Source organism: Cervus canadensis, chromosome 8 (genome assembly GCF_019320065.1).
Source record: "Cervus canadensis isolate Bull #8, Minnesota chromosome 8, ASM1932006v1, whole genome shotgun sequence".
In the NCBI taxonomy this organism is placed as follows: domain Eukaryota; kingdom Metazoa; phylum Chordata; class Mammalia; order Artiodactyla; family Cervidae; genus Cervus; species Cervus canadensis.
In genome coordinates, this window is record NC_057393.1 from 40,108,599 (window position 1) to 40,123,718 (window position 15,120).

Consider the following 15,120-nt stretch of genomic DNA (forward strand, 5'->3'; position numbering starts at 1 on the left):
GGAAAGCTAAATTATGAAATAGGAACACTTTCAAATCAAACATCAGCTATATGTCCTGACATTTAGTCACAATTAGTAAACAGAACACCCTGATGAAGCTTAAATTAGTTAATCCTCAGACTTTCCAGATATCTGGAAGAAAGTATAGGGAAACAGCACACTTCCACAGCAGATGTTCCATTAAAGGAAATCCAGGCCATCAGAAAACTGCATTTCCAAATCCTTGAAAGAAATACTGAAAAGGCCGTATATATTTTTAGTGATTTGCTATGTGCCATAGATTGGTTTTGAAATGCTAACTGTCTGAAGTAAAATTATGTACCTCTTGGAAACTACTTTTTTCTTCTAGGCTTCTAATTCATATGCCCCATCCTTCAACATAAGACAGTTTTAAAATCATGAGTGTATTGAATAAGACAGTGTTAGCAGGAAGCAAGATTAGATATCAGGGAATATGTACGTGCATGCTAAGTCGCTTCAGTCATGTTCGACTCTTTGCAATACTATGAACTGTAGCCCACCAGGCTCCTCTGTCCATGGGATCCTCCAGGCAAGAATACTGGAGTGGGTTGCCTTGCTCTCCTCCAGGGGATCTTCCCAACCCAGGGATCAAACATGCATCTCTTATGTCAGCTATATGTATACACATATCTCCTCCTCTTCCGCCTCCCTCCTATCACCCCATCCCACCCCTCTAGGTCGTTACAGAGCACCAAGCTGAGCTCCCTGTGCTATAGAGCAGCTTCCGCTAGCTATCTCTTTTACACATGGTCATGTATAAATGTCAGTGCTACTCTCCCAGTTCGTTCCACCCTCACCTTCGGCCCCTGTGTCCACATGTCCATCCTCTAGGTCAGTCTCTATTCCTGCCCTGCCAATAGCTTCATCAGTACCATTTTTCTAGATTTCATATATATGCATTAATATACACTATTTGTCTTTCAGAGATCTTAGTTAGTTTCATGTGTAATGGGAGCAGAGGAGTATACATATAGTATCAGATACAATATGGATTAGAATGGAGAGCGATGGATAGCAGAAGTCCTAATTAGGAGACCACTTCACAACTCCAAATGTGTGTGGACAGCACAGCCTCAGGAGATGGCAGTAAATATGGACCACTTTTTTGAAGATGCAGGGACTGTCTGGAGAGTGTCTGAATGAGAAGCAAGACTGTATTACAATGGCTTATTGTTAACACTTATGGAACCAGAAGTCATTAGGATCCTTAATCGCTGTTTGCTAGCTTGATTAAACGCTTTCTTTTTCTTCCAGGAGTAAATAAGAGTAGCTTCTTTTTGTTCTAAGTGAGTAGGCCTTTTCACAGAAAGGACAGAATGTACAAAATCACAAGATTTGGGTAAAATACCAGCAGCAATATTAATAATGCTTCCTGTCCATTTGAAACCCAGAAAAGGGAGTATCCTTAGAGGAAAAATGTTCAGTTATCTCTCCAGGTTAATAATATTGGCTCTGGGGCTGGGTTGTTGCAGCCACGGTTGCCCGACCAGGAACCCGAACCGAAGAGTCATCGTCAGAATGTCGGGCAAAGACCGAATTGAAATCTTTCCCTCGCGAATGGCACAGACCATCATGAAGGCTCGGTTAAAAGGAGCACAGACAGGTCGAAACCTCCTGAAGAAAAAATCTGATGCCTTAACTCTTCGATTTCAACAGATCCTTAAGAAGATAATAGAGACTAAAATGTTGATGGGTGAAGTGATGAGAGAAGCTGCCTTTTCACTTGCCGAGGCCAAGTTCACAGCCGGGGACTTCAGCACCACAGTTATCCAAAATGTAAATAAGGCCCAAGTGAAGATTAGAGCAAAGAAAGATAATGTAGCAGGTGTTACATTGCCAGTATTTGAACATTATCATGAAGGAACTGACAGTTACGAACTGACTGGTTTAGCCAGAGGTGGGGAACAGTTGGCTAAACTGAAGAGGAATTATGCCAAAGCAGTGGAATTACTGGTGGAACTGGCTTCACTGCAGACTTCCTTTGTTACTTTGGATGAAGCTATTAAGATAACCAACAGGCGTGTAAATGCTATTGAACATGTCATCATTCCCCGGATTGAACGTACCCTTGCTTATATCATCACAGAGCTGGATGAGAGAGAGCGAGAGGAGTTCTACAGGTTAAAGAAAATACAGGAGAAGAAAAAGGTTCTCAAGGAAAAGTCTGAACAGGACTTGGAGCAACGGAGGGCAGCCGGAGAGGTGATGGAGCCTGCTAATCTCCTGGCTGAAGAGAAGGATGAAGATCTTCTGTTTGAATAAGCTTTCCTGCTCTGGTTCTTTCAGAAGGCCTAACATGTCACCATTTTAATTCATGGTGTGTAGGTTTGTTATGTGTGGCTATTTATTTTTTGGCTTAAGAATTTCACCAGTGGTAAAATTTCCCTGGATGTCTGTTTATGGGATCTACCTTTGCAGAATCATAATTAAGCAACAATTAATCACCAATGAAATTTGTAGAACCTGTCCCGAAACCTATAGAATTTATGCTGCAGAAGTGTCACCCTACTTTAATTATACATCTGTTACAATTCATCTGCTTACCAAACATAAGAAAATCCCTTTAGGAAGCAGCAGTGCTCTCAGGCCAACACACATTCGTAGGCCAGCTACTCTGGAGCACCCTTTGTTCCTACCTCCTCACACACCTTGGCATCATTGTCTGAGATTGCTACAGCCATTCTTGTGTTAGTTACTATGGGACATCTCTCCTTAAGCTTTAGGAAAACCTTCACTTATTTTTCCTTGAATAACAGGTCTCTGGTCTGTCATGGGAACAGTTCTGCCAATTCAAATGTGACTATGGTATAAACAGTAAAATGATTTAAAAATGAAAAAAAAAATAATAATAATATTGGCTCTGTATCTGTAAGTGCCTACTGTATAGGGCCTCCACCAGGGTCTTAGTAGACATTATCTCACTTAATTCTCCCCAAAATCCAGTGAGATAGGTTTAAATCACCATTTTACAACTGATAAAATAATGACCAAACGAAGATAAAATCACATCTCTAACTAGGACCAAGCCAGGACTTTCACAGACTAAATCTGATGCTCCTTCTATTAAATGGCATGTGTGCAACAGAACAGAATCTCAAGGAAGGGTAAAACACTTTTTAAATTTAGAAAATAGGAAAATTTAATTTCTTTTCAAAAGGCATCTGAACATTTTAATAGGCTTTTCTCCCCCTTCTGATTGCTGCTACATCTTTAAAAAGACAAAAGAATAAGAAGGAACAGGAATTAAAGCTGGAAAATAAAGCTAGTGACTTGACTCCAGTCTTATTTTCCTCTGTTTGTCTCACCTCTCGCCCTACATGAAGAGGTCAGAGAGAGTTCTGGACATAGACCGGAGTCCTCAGGTCTTGATAGAGTGACCCCACCACAGAGCAGTTGCGTGCATCCTCAGGCAATAGCCATATGACTCACCTCTCAAGCAGAATTCTTGTATTATGTTCCCTATTGACCATTGTCAGTTCTGGGCTTAGAGCTTTTAGAAGCAGCAGCTTGCTCTGGAGGAAGAGCTAGGAGACCTCCTTGAAATGCCATTTGCATACCAAAGGCACTATGTGTACTTAGATGGTTTGTCTGTGGCTGAGAGCAGGCGGCTCAAGTCCTACTCTGAGCCACATTCACCCTGCAATAGACTTTGGCAAACAATCTAAGGAATTGTCAGGCTTGCACAGAGTCCTGAGGAATCTGGGCCTCCCTAGCCCTGACACTGTTCCTCCAGGTTAGCCAATGGGGTATTTGAGCAACTCTGCTTAAGCTGGGACTCAGCCATCCATGATAAGCCAGAGAGTAGGAGAGAGTAAGCCCACCAGCCTCAAAGTCATTTAGAAAATTGCTTTTAAGAAAATGTCCATAGTGTACTTAAGAATACAGACCTTTCCATAAAGCTCCTTCTCTGGATCTCATAGATTATCTGCCTCAATGTGTCACTGCTAAAGTTCTCCAGTACATTTGTAAAGACTCCTTAGCCCAGAAACATAAATACAGTATGTAGTTTATGTTTTGGTATATACACATATACCTGAGAGTGGTCAATAAGAACTATTAGATGGAGATATTTAACCAACTTTATATCTTGGTTAATCAAACTGCTTGATCAAGTCCGTGAAAATCCTGCTAATGGAAACAGTAGGAGAGTGTAACGTTTGATTCTCAGGTTTCCCTCATGGCTCAGTGGTAAAGAGTCTGCCTTCATTGCAGGAGATGCAGGAGACCCAGGTTTAATCCCTGGATCAGGAAGATCCCCTTGAAGAGGGCATGGAAACCCACTCCAGTATTCTTGCCTAGAGAATACATGGATGGAGAAGCCTGGTGGGCTAGAGTCCATAGGATCACAAAGGTTGGACATGACTGAAGTAACATAGCATGCATGCAAGTTTGAGTCTTACCTTGAGTGAGAGTCTTTTGAGTTCTTCATTCAGGCGATTCAAGTTAGATTTTATAAACCTTTGATGAAACAAAAACCATCATTTTAGATGGCCCAAGTTGAGGACACACTGCTAGTTTCAGTAATGGCTGAAAAAAGTGTGCACAGACGTGGCACAGTATGATAGACTAACTGGGCATGCTATCTAAATTCCCCCAAAACTATTATCTAACTTCTGAGCGGGGAGGGAGTCTGCCCCATGTAGCATGCAGAACTTCCCCAACCAGGGATCAAACCCGTGTCCCCTGCAGTTGAAGCATAGAGTCTTAACCATTAGACCACTGGGGAAGTCTTAATGTACCCTAATTTTTGTGTTGTATTATAGTGAGCAGTGTTAGAGTTAGATTCAGGTCTCAAATGTGCCACACACCAATTGAGTGACCAGGCAAAAGTCATTTTACCTCTGAATCTTTATTTCCTCAACTGTAAAACAGGATTAATTATGCATACCTACCAGGGTTGTTGCCAGAAGAAAATGAGGTAACTTGTGAAAGCATCTAGCATGTAGGAGAAATTCTGATGAATAAAAGGAATTCTGATGAATCATTAGCTTCATCAAGACAAAAAGATGGCTACCTACCTCTGCGTCTCTAGCAAGGAATTTTTTTAAAAATTCATTGTTTCCATTCTGAATTTACTGGTTGATTGCTGACCCTTGGCTTCATTTTATATGGATATTTTTGTGTATTTTTAAAATCCATGGATGTCCACGTCAGATCACTAACTCAAAAGAGGAAAGTGTAAGTAATTATACAACACGTGTATATAAAGTGAGTCAGAGATGTCAATACTGTCACATAAAACTGTATTCATTATCTTCATCTTAAAAAGAATTCATTTACAATACATAAAATTATGTGGGTAATAGAACAAAATCAGAGAGATTCCAGAGAAAATAACCAACTGAGGTCCTAATCTTGAAATTTCATGAAGTAGAAATGAAGAACATTTCTAATACACTTTCTTTTTTCCTGTTCTCCAGGATAGATGTTGAAGTTATGACTGAAGTCCTCAGCATTGTCATAATAATGTAGACATTTAAAGGACTACAACTCATATTTTAGGAGCTGCCCTTTAAGTCACCTCAAGAAACAAGAGAATCATTTTATTCAGTACTGTTGGCACTTTGACCTTTTGGGGAAACATGCTGTATTATGTTTCACGCTGTTACACTATTTGTTAATTTGCCTGTCATATTAACATAATAGACTATTTACAGCTGTTCTAATGTAAAGTTTTACTAATAATAATTCACCATAAATGTGGACTCTAGTCATTTCAAAAAGAACTACCTCATTAATCAAAGGCTTTTAAATCTAAATTCCAACTTAAATATAGTATTTTATTCCAAGATTTTCTGCTTATAGAAACCATAGAAGAAGAAACACTTATTTAAATGGTTTGGGAAATATCTTCCCAAATCACATGTTCAAATCCAAGTTTTAGACTACTAAACATTACTGCATTCTTTGGACCCTGGTGTTTTAAAGTCTTTGGAAATTTTAAAACACATACAATCTTGATTCAAAAAGTACAACTTCCCCCAGAAGAATTCAGCGGAAAATAAAAATAACCTAGCTGAGCTCCTACTCCCCTCTCTAAACATATCATAAAGCCTAGGAAGGCCAGATTCTCATCCTATATAATTCTGTGAGAATTCCCACAGGGAAATCTGTGAAAGAATTCAGAAACCTCCCTTGCGGAAATTCTCATAGAGCTATATAGGGTGAGAATATGGTTTATAAACAATAAACATAAAATTCTTTAAGTTGTGATCTTTGCCCTCAATTAAGCCCCAGATGTTAACTGGGATAAAATAATCTTGGGGCTTCAATACACTGTTTCCTGGGTTCCTAAGTATTCAGTTGGTCATTCAGCAACTATATTGCCAAATGGAGACATAAGGATATTTGTAAAATGAGCTCATTGTTTTTTTAATCCAGTTTTCAATAAGGTGGAAGCTAGGACACATAGGACAAATCACAATTTAGGCAGAAGAGGAATATTATTATATTTCGCATATGTAGGTTTCTTTACATTATAAAAATGGTGTAGACTTGTTAAACATTTGAAACATACAGGTAGGTATAAAGTTAAAAAATAAAGTTCTCAAAAAATTTTAATAGACCTTGCCAATTTAACATAATTTTCATGTTTCTCTTCTAAGAGCAAAGAGAAAAAATGAGGTCAGGTTATCAGGTGGTGACTGAATAATTTTGAAACCTTCACCTACTTAGAATTCATGTTTTCTCTAAGAGAAAGAGAGTGGGAGTTTTTAATGTGCCTCAGTTCATAAGATAGAGCTGTTGTGATGCAAATACAGAAACAAGATGTAAGATCAGGGTTATGGATGGTCAGAAATAAGCTTTGCCATGCTAACCGTGGTCAGAACACTGAAGGTCTAAGGAGAGGAGGCAGGAGGAGTCCCACTAGTTAGGTTTACAGAAGAATACAGAAGTCAGGTCAGAGAGAGGAGGGGAAAACTTGGAGGGCCAGAACTGCTACCGTTGAAACCTTATTAATATATCTTCTTCTTCCACCTCTTCTTGACATTTAGACTAACCAATTCATGTGCATTCTTGTCTGGGAGCAAGGACAGATGACCTTTATGGAGAACACTGGGCTAACACGAATTGAGTTCTTACTCTGTGCCAGATTCTCTTCTAAGGTTTTGTATGAGTACATCTCATTTAACCCTAATGAAATTACAGCAACTCAATGAGACAAAGACTACCATTATCCCCATTTTACAGATAGTTAAACTGAGGCTTAGAAAGATCAAGTAACTAGTCAATCATATAACTAATAAATGTGTATGAAGTCAACTTTTATTCTTTTAGTATGTCTATAGGCACAGAAACCAGTATCATTGAATTCACCTTACTGATAGAGGTGGGGAAGGACCATTCAGAAAAGTACAGATCAATTCAGTCTAATAAGTGGCATGGTGGGTGTTTTGGATATGAAATCATCAGTCCAGCCAGTCCAGCCAAAATCTGTCCTTTGAATGTATATATAACCTATGCTGTCTTGAATTCCAGTGCTTGCAAATGCCATATACCCTTTTTAAGCTTCGTAATGAGCTCTAGTTATTTCCAGCAGGGATGGTTTATTTGGAGAGAGGTAATAACGGATATCATTAACAAGCAAAGAGAAATAAATATTTTACCATCTCATAAAACTATCTCATATGGATTCACTTGCCCATATGCTCTTAAACTTTCACCCTGACCTTCAGTTGCCTTTCCAGCACCATGAAATATTTTTCTTCAAAGTTGGACCTTTTTACCATGTCCAGGGCATAATCTGCCTAATTGCTCACACATACTTCATAGTATGTGTGTGCTTTTTGGATACTTTGGCTAAAGGCAGCATTGAAAATTAGAGATTTTTGGTACCTTTGCAGTCTTCTTTCTGTCCACCTCTCCCAAAGTTCTAGCTACTCACAACTTGATTTTCTGCCTGCCCTTCTCAAAAGCATTCCTCCCTGCTCAAGATCAAACTTCAATTTATTCATTGCAGCAGATCTGAGAGGCACAGAAGCAATCTGGTGAGCTAATTACAATCCATTTAATAGATGAGTTTGGTTAACTAAATGAATCTCTAATGGGCAGGTTGATTGGAGGGGTCATTTCTGAGCAAGCGAGTCTTTTCAATACACAACTTCTAACCCCTACCCTATCTTTCATTAAAATAAGAGTTAACAAGGTCCAAAATGTTGCTAGTGACTGCATTTGACTGTAAACTTCAAGAGAGCCCTTCTGCTTTTTGTGATTTTCCTGTTCATACAGTAAGCAAAATGGACACATATATTTTAGGATTTCACATAAGAAGACATCATAGTCAAAGTTGAAGCTCTAAAATCATCTCAAACAGTAACTTTAATCTTCTCCAAGAATCTGATTAGCCATATGTACACACTCACATACATGGATATAGCATCAAGATCCTATGATGTAAGCAGTTGTAGAGCAAAGAAAATAAGTGGAAACTAAACCCCTGAATTAGCCTTTAAGTAACATCATCATCTTTTCCAGCTTTGGTTTCCTCATCTCTAAAAGTGTGCAGTTGAATTTCCTTATCTCTGATGTCCCTTCAGCTCTGAGAGTTTTTGACCACCGTTTTTACTTATGCTCTGGAAACACTTTTTATTACTCTCCTACAGCAGTTATGACACAGTCTCCCAAGACAAACTTAACAGAAGACCCAACTGTAAGCCTTCTGTAAATTTCTCCAAATGGATTCAGAATATTTGCTTCATGCTAAGCAGACATCAAAATATAAACAGAACAAATAGACTCTTTACAATTTCTTTAAAGCGGAAGGCATGAATAATAGAACCAGCCTCAATAAGAAAATGACATTATTTGTATTAACTTCTGCAGATAGAAAGTATTTTCTGTATCTTTAATTTTGGTATAGATGTGACTGTGAAGCTTGTTTTCCTTTGGTATGAAATATAAAATGAGAGGATCAAAATAAGGTCAGGATTCTCAGTGGCTTACCTAGTAAACTCAAATTATGAGTAGAAGATACTAACATGGGAAAACCTTATCACTGTCTGCAAAAGGAATAGAAAATACAGTGGGGTCAGATCTGCCCAGATAAATTGTCTGAAATATATCAGTACATGAGAATTGGAGACAAAGCAAAAGAGTTGAGTCTGATTTGCCAACAGAAAAAAAAAAAAAAAGCAGAAAACCACTGAAGCACCAAAAGGAGCTATCTGAAAGAGGAAGGAAGAGGCCCTTAATGTTAAATGGAAAATATGGTCCCCATGGTTTCACCTCAGTGAGGCTTAGGAGTTTGGGCCATGCTACAAATAGAGCAGTGAACATTTGGTCAGCTGCTTGGAAGAAGACCATAAATACAAAGCAGAGATGGTGTAAGATCAAGTCGATGTAAAATCAAGTCAGTGTAACACCAAGCAAGTGGAAATCTTTCAAAGTGAGCTCACTTTAAAGCAAGGAAGGGAACACACTGCCATTCACTGCTGTTTTCACAGTGCCAAAACTTTGTGTCGGTGCACAGATGCTTAATATTTGTAGAATTAGTGAAATACTATCAGGCAGTTTTGGAAATAGAGACCTAGTTTATATGTGAGAAAAACAGAAGAAAATACAGGTCAGCAAGAACTATTACCAGAACTGTAACATAAGATCTAGATTAATAAAGGGGAGTGGAAGCAGAAGAAAATCAAGGAAAGAAAAAGACTTTAACTGCCAGAGCAGAAGGATTTGGGGGCACAGTGTGTGGAAGCATGTCAGTGGGAACCACAGGCGATCTTGTCTTCAACCTTCACCATGGTACATTATGTGACCTCAGGCAGAGGATCCGGCTTTATACTTTCTTCTTATTAACTGGAGTTGACATTTTCTCCCTCCTTGAAAGGGACCAAAAGATTCCTCAAACACCATAGAGAATGACTACTTCTCCTTTGGGACTGGACATTATCAACAGATCTGTGTCCAAAACATAGATGTTAAGTATTTCTGGTTTTTCTTGAGAATCAGTGCTAACGAAGAAAGTTTATTCAGTCGACAAATTTATAGAGCACCCACTGTTTAGCAGATACCACTCTAAGCATGAGTAAAGATATTTTTATGTCAGGTAGTTCAGTTGTTTGAGGAATAATCCACAGAGAGCAGTGGGAAAGCCACAGAATATTTAAAATTATTTTAATTAGTGAGAAATGTCTTGAGAGGGTTGTTCCCATACCACTTACCCCTCATTCATCTCTCTTCCCTGAACCACCTGATCTCAGGCCTCCTTGCCCCAAGGAAACTACCCTCCTCTAAGGTCATCCATGACTGTCCAATCCTTTCAATGTAGTTTGGGTCTTTCATCTTTTAATTTCTGTTGAGGCATTTGAGATTGTTGATCATTCTTCTTGATAAAACTCCCACCTTCCCTGGTCTTCTTATCAATGATGAATATGTCCTAAAAATTTACAAAGTAAGCTTGGAGTCACAGAGATATGAGTGCAGATCTCATCTTTGTCATCTTGCAAACCTGAGCAAATTATTTAACCCAAATTAGTTTCTTCATGTGTAAAATGAGGTGCTTGCAGTTTCATTCAACCCTCTCCTTATGTTACTGTTGTAAGGATTTTGTCAAGGTAAAGCATCACACCAGGTAAATACTAGAATGCTCAGATCAACAGGAGAGTTCTATTTAGGTTTCCCTGCCTCCACCTGCACTGTGTATCAGTCACTCAGTCATGTCAGACTCCTTGCAGCCCTATGGACTGTAGCCCACAAGGCTTCTCTACCCATGAAATTCTCCAGGCAGAACTACTAGAGTGGGTAGCCATTCCCCTCTCCGGGGGAGTCTTCCCAACCCAGGGATTGAACCCAGGTCTCCTGCATTGTAGGCAGATTCTTTACCCTCTGAGCCACCAGGAAAGCCTTAATAAATACTATTACTATCTTACTTCAGAGCCTCCTTATCTCTTCCCTAAATTATTTCAAAGGCCTTCTCACCAGACCTGCATCTTACACCTTTTGTTGACTCCATTATATTTCTCACTTGCAGACTTTGAAGTGTAAATCTGATCATACCACATTCCTTCTTCAAATTCGTCAGTGGAACCAAGTTCAAACTCAGCGTGATGTAACCGAGCTCATCTCTCCAGCATCATTAACCATAACAGGCTTCACTTGCACTGCCTACAGTTCCCAGAGCACTCGTGGGCTCACACACCTCTAGACCTTTGCACGTGACTTTTGCTCTACTTGGAAAGACTTTTCCCTCCTTTTCTTCCTGGATAACTTTTGTGTATTCTTCAAATTCAGCTCATCATTACATCTTTTAAAAAATTTCCTAAGGCAGACAGATCTCCCTCAGACATGCTTCAATACTATCTAATGCATGCATTGTGTTTACCTATTAATTTTGTTTATTTGTTTTCCTAACTGGGTATATACTCCATGGGGCTTCCCCAATGGCTCAGCATGTAAAGAATCTGTAATGCCTGTAATGCAAGAGACACGGGAGACTCCGGTTCAGTCTCCTGGGTTGGGAAGATACCCTGGAGGACAGTGTGGTTACCCAATTCCAATATTCTTGCCTGGAGAATCCCATGGGGAAAGGAGCCTGACAGGCTATATTCTAAAGGGTTGCAAAGAGTCGGTCATGACTGCATGCCTGAGCGACTAAGCACAGCACAGCACATGCACTCCATGAGGTGCTGTATCTGAGTCCCATTCTTTTCATAAGGCCTGGTACCTAATATAATCAATTTGTGTTTATTGACCTAATTATATAAACACTGACTTTTAGTGTTTTGGCAGGGACAGAAGTGGTTAAAAAAAAAAAAAAAAGGAAAGAAAGAAAGAAAACAGAACATGGACTTTGAGCCAGTATGGAGTATATATGTAAATATGAATCAAGCAGGAATAAGTGGGCAGATTTGCAAAATCAGTGATGAAGGTGGTGTGAAACAAAATTAGAGTCCATCTAACAACAAACATGTATACAACGTGCATTTCCCCCATGGTCCAGTGAAGAAACAAATTCCACTTTTTCAAAAGCAAAGGAATGTATAGCAGTATGTGTAAGTTCTAGAACATGGAGCAATGATTAAATGTTCATTTGTAAAATCTAAAAAAAAACTGAACTCATAGATACAGAGAACAGATTGGTGGTTGCCAGGGTGGGAAGTGGGTGCTGGGAAGTGGGTAAAGGTGATCAAAAGGTACAGATTTCTAGTTATAAATAAGTCCTGGGGATAGAATGTACAGCATGGCGACTGTAGTTAACAACACTGAATTATATATTTGAAAGAAGCTAAAAGAGTAGATTTTAGAAGTTCTCATCATAAGAAAAAATTTGTAACTATGTGAGGTAATCAATGTTAACTAAATTTATTGTGGTTATCATCTCATAATTTTCACAGATACCAAATCACGATATCATACACCTAAAACTAATACAATGTTTTATACCAATTGTATCTCAATAAAACTGGGAAAATAAATTTTAAAAGAAAAAGGTCTTTGAATTTTTACTCCTATGCCCTTAAATTTGGCATAGAACCTTTCCTGTATCCACTGTTTTATGAATATAGCCATTTTATAGACCAAAAGTTGGCAAACTACAACCCACGGGCCACATCCAGGCTGACTCTTCTTTTATAAATAAAGTCATATTGGAACACTGACACACTCATTCATTTATGTAATGTCAGCAACTGCCTTTCTGGTATAATGACAAAGTTGAGTCCTTGCAACAGAGTTTGTATGGCACACGAGGCCTAAAATATTTACTATCTGTCCCTTTACAGAAAAAGCTTGCAGATCTTTGATATGGCAGTAGATATTAAGACAAATAAGTGAAGTCTGCTCTTTAGAGTGTAGAACCCAGAGCTGCTGAGCTGACAAACTTAAGGGTAATTTCTCTTAAAAAAAAATGAAATATAGAAAATTTTTTAAAACAAAAAGCCGTCCGTTATCTAAAATGAATTTCAGCTCCACTGGTGATTTTTCAAACAACTGAGTTCCATCAGTTTGGAAGCTTAATGTGAAAGGGCATTTCATATGCAAGCATGCTAAGTTGCTTCAGTCATCTCTGACTCTTTAAGACCCTATGGACTGCAGCCTGTCAGATTCCTCTGTCTGTGGGATTCTCCAGGCAAGAATACTGGAGTGGATTGCCATTTTCTTCTCCAGGGGATCTTCCCAACCCAGAGGTCAAACCTGGGTCTCTTCTGTCTACCTGCATTGGCAGGTGGGTTCTTTACTAGTAGCGCCACTTGGGAAGCCTTTATTTTATATGCATAGTCAGTGCTTTATTTATCTCTGTTGATTTAACTAGTCCTTTGAATATCATAAGTGACATTCATGTTCAGGTGTAGGGGAGATGGCCTGCAATCTAGATCTGATTTCCTATAAGAAAGTGGAGAATGAGATACAAAATCACTAAGTCAGAGACCCTAATGACTCATAGAATCTTTCTGGGCTCTATTTAAATCATTTGAAACTGAAATCAATGATTCATATATGTGATGGGGCTTACAGAAGTTAAGAACAGAATTGTGATTCATCTAATACTAGTACATGAACTTTGTTCCTGTGGCACAGGGTGGAAAATGCATCTCTAATGCTTTGAGATGTGTATTCGAGCATGTTCTTTTTCATGATTTTGGCTCCCAAATGGAAAATAAGGCTAATTAAATTACTTCCTTAATCGCATTACTTTGAAAATTTTCACAAACAACACCTGAAACTGGGAAGTCATCCCTGATCCCACTGATTGGAAAGGGTGACCTCAGTGTACATTCAAAAAATAACTGAATGACATTGTGTATAGACTCTTGTTTGTTCTTATCCATATCCTATGTGTAAAAATTTTACTTGTAGGCAGTTTCTTGAACAGTTGAACAATTTAGTATAAAGTAACATTTTTGTAAATTGAATTGTATTTTACTTATTTAAATTGTATATTCAGAATGGGTCTCCACTAAGGTTTTTTCTCCTCAACACATTATTAAAACACACATATATACCTGTGCACACATACACACACACACACAATTAAAACAAATCTCACCTCTCATAAAGAAATATAACTGACTAATGAGCCAACTCATATCTTTTTTGGAACAAAAAAAGTTATAAAAACAATTATTGAACAATAAACTAAAAATAATTTTCTAAATAAGAAATTTACATTATTTAAAACACCAGATTGAAAATTCAATATTATTAAAGGGAGAAGTTTCATCTCACTGCATAGTGCTTACAGATTAAAGAGAAAGAAATGGAAAAGAAAAACTTTCACATCTAATTGAACAATTCTTTTCCCCATGGATTCACCACGATTACCTTTTTAAGATGTATTTTGGCCACTTTCCAGACATCCTTAAATGAAGTGTTGAAGGTATAGTTTAAACACATTTAACAATTGCATTTATGTGATACGTGTACTATCTCTCCAACAGCTTGCTTTTTCTTTCATCTTATATCAGTACATTGCTAGCACTGGAAGTGAGGGGTGGAGGTAAAGGCAAGTACATAAAAAATTCAGCATAACAGTAGAGAGAACAGAAGGGTCAAAGTTCATACTAATAGTGATTTCCTTAGATGGAAGCATTTCATGCTGTGTGTCAACCAAGTCTGCAAGTCAGGTCACCAATGTCATTTATGTTTTGCCCACAAAAAAACAGATTTCCCTGTATTACAGAGTCAGTACTAAAACCGAAATCAGAGTGCTCTAATAATGACTTTCAAAGAAGGGACATGGCTGTATTTTTTTTTCCTGTATTTTATTTTTAATTTGAGTATAATTGCTTTACAATATTGTATTAGTTTCTGCTGTACAATAGCATAAATCAGCTATATGTATACATAGGTATGGCTGTCCTCTTTATTTTTATTTATTTATTTATTTTTGGCTGTCCTCTTTAACCCCAATAATTTTGATACCCTTGTTTAGGCCTGTAGCCATAGCAGAGCGGTGGTACGCACCATGAAGACAAAAACTGTGTATTTGCATTTTGCTCTTAGTACTTAATAAATATTTGCTGACCTACTAGAGAAGTTAAAAGTTGGCTTTTTTCATTTGTTTACACTAACTCCTGCTATTTTCCTTCCATTTTCCTCTTATGATGATGTCACCTATTACCTTAATTCTCATGCCCCTGTCCTCCTCTGTTCTAGCAG

The 15,120-nt window shown here is 38.2% G+C and overlaps 2 protein-coding genes across 9 annotated transcripts in view; both read left to right on the forward strand.

Annotated features, from left to right (window-relative positions):
- RNLS (renalase, FAD dependent amine oxidase) overlaps positions 1-15,120 on the forward strand; it is a 301,302-nt gene that overhangs the window by 153,970 nt on the left and 132,212 nt on the right. The gene's annotated exons all lie outside the window — the stretch shown is intronic.
- LOC122446188 (V-type proton ATPase subunit D-like) lies at positions 1,494-2,864 on the forward strand. The gene has a single exon (XM_043476095.1). It carries the CDS (start codon positions 1,540-1,542, stop codon positions 2,281-2,283), a length of 744 nt encoding a protein of 247 aa, XP_043332030.1. The 5' UTR covers positions 1,494-1,539; the 3' UTR covers positions 2,284-2,864.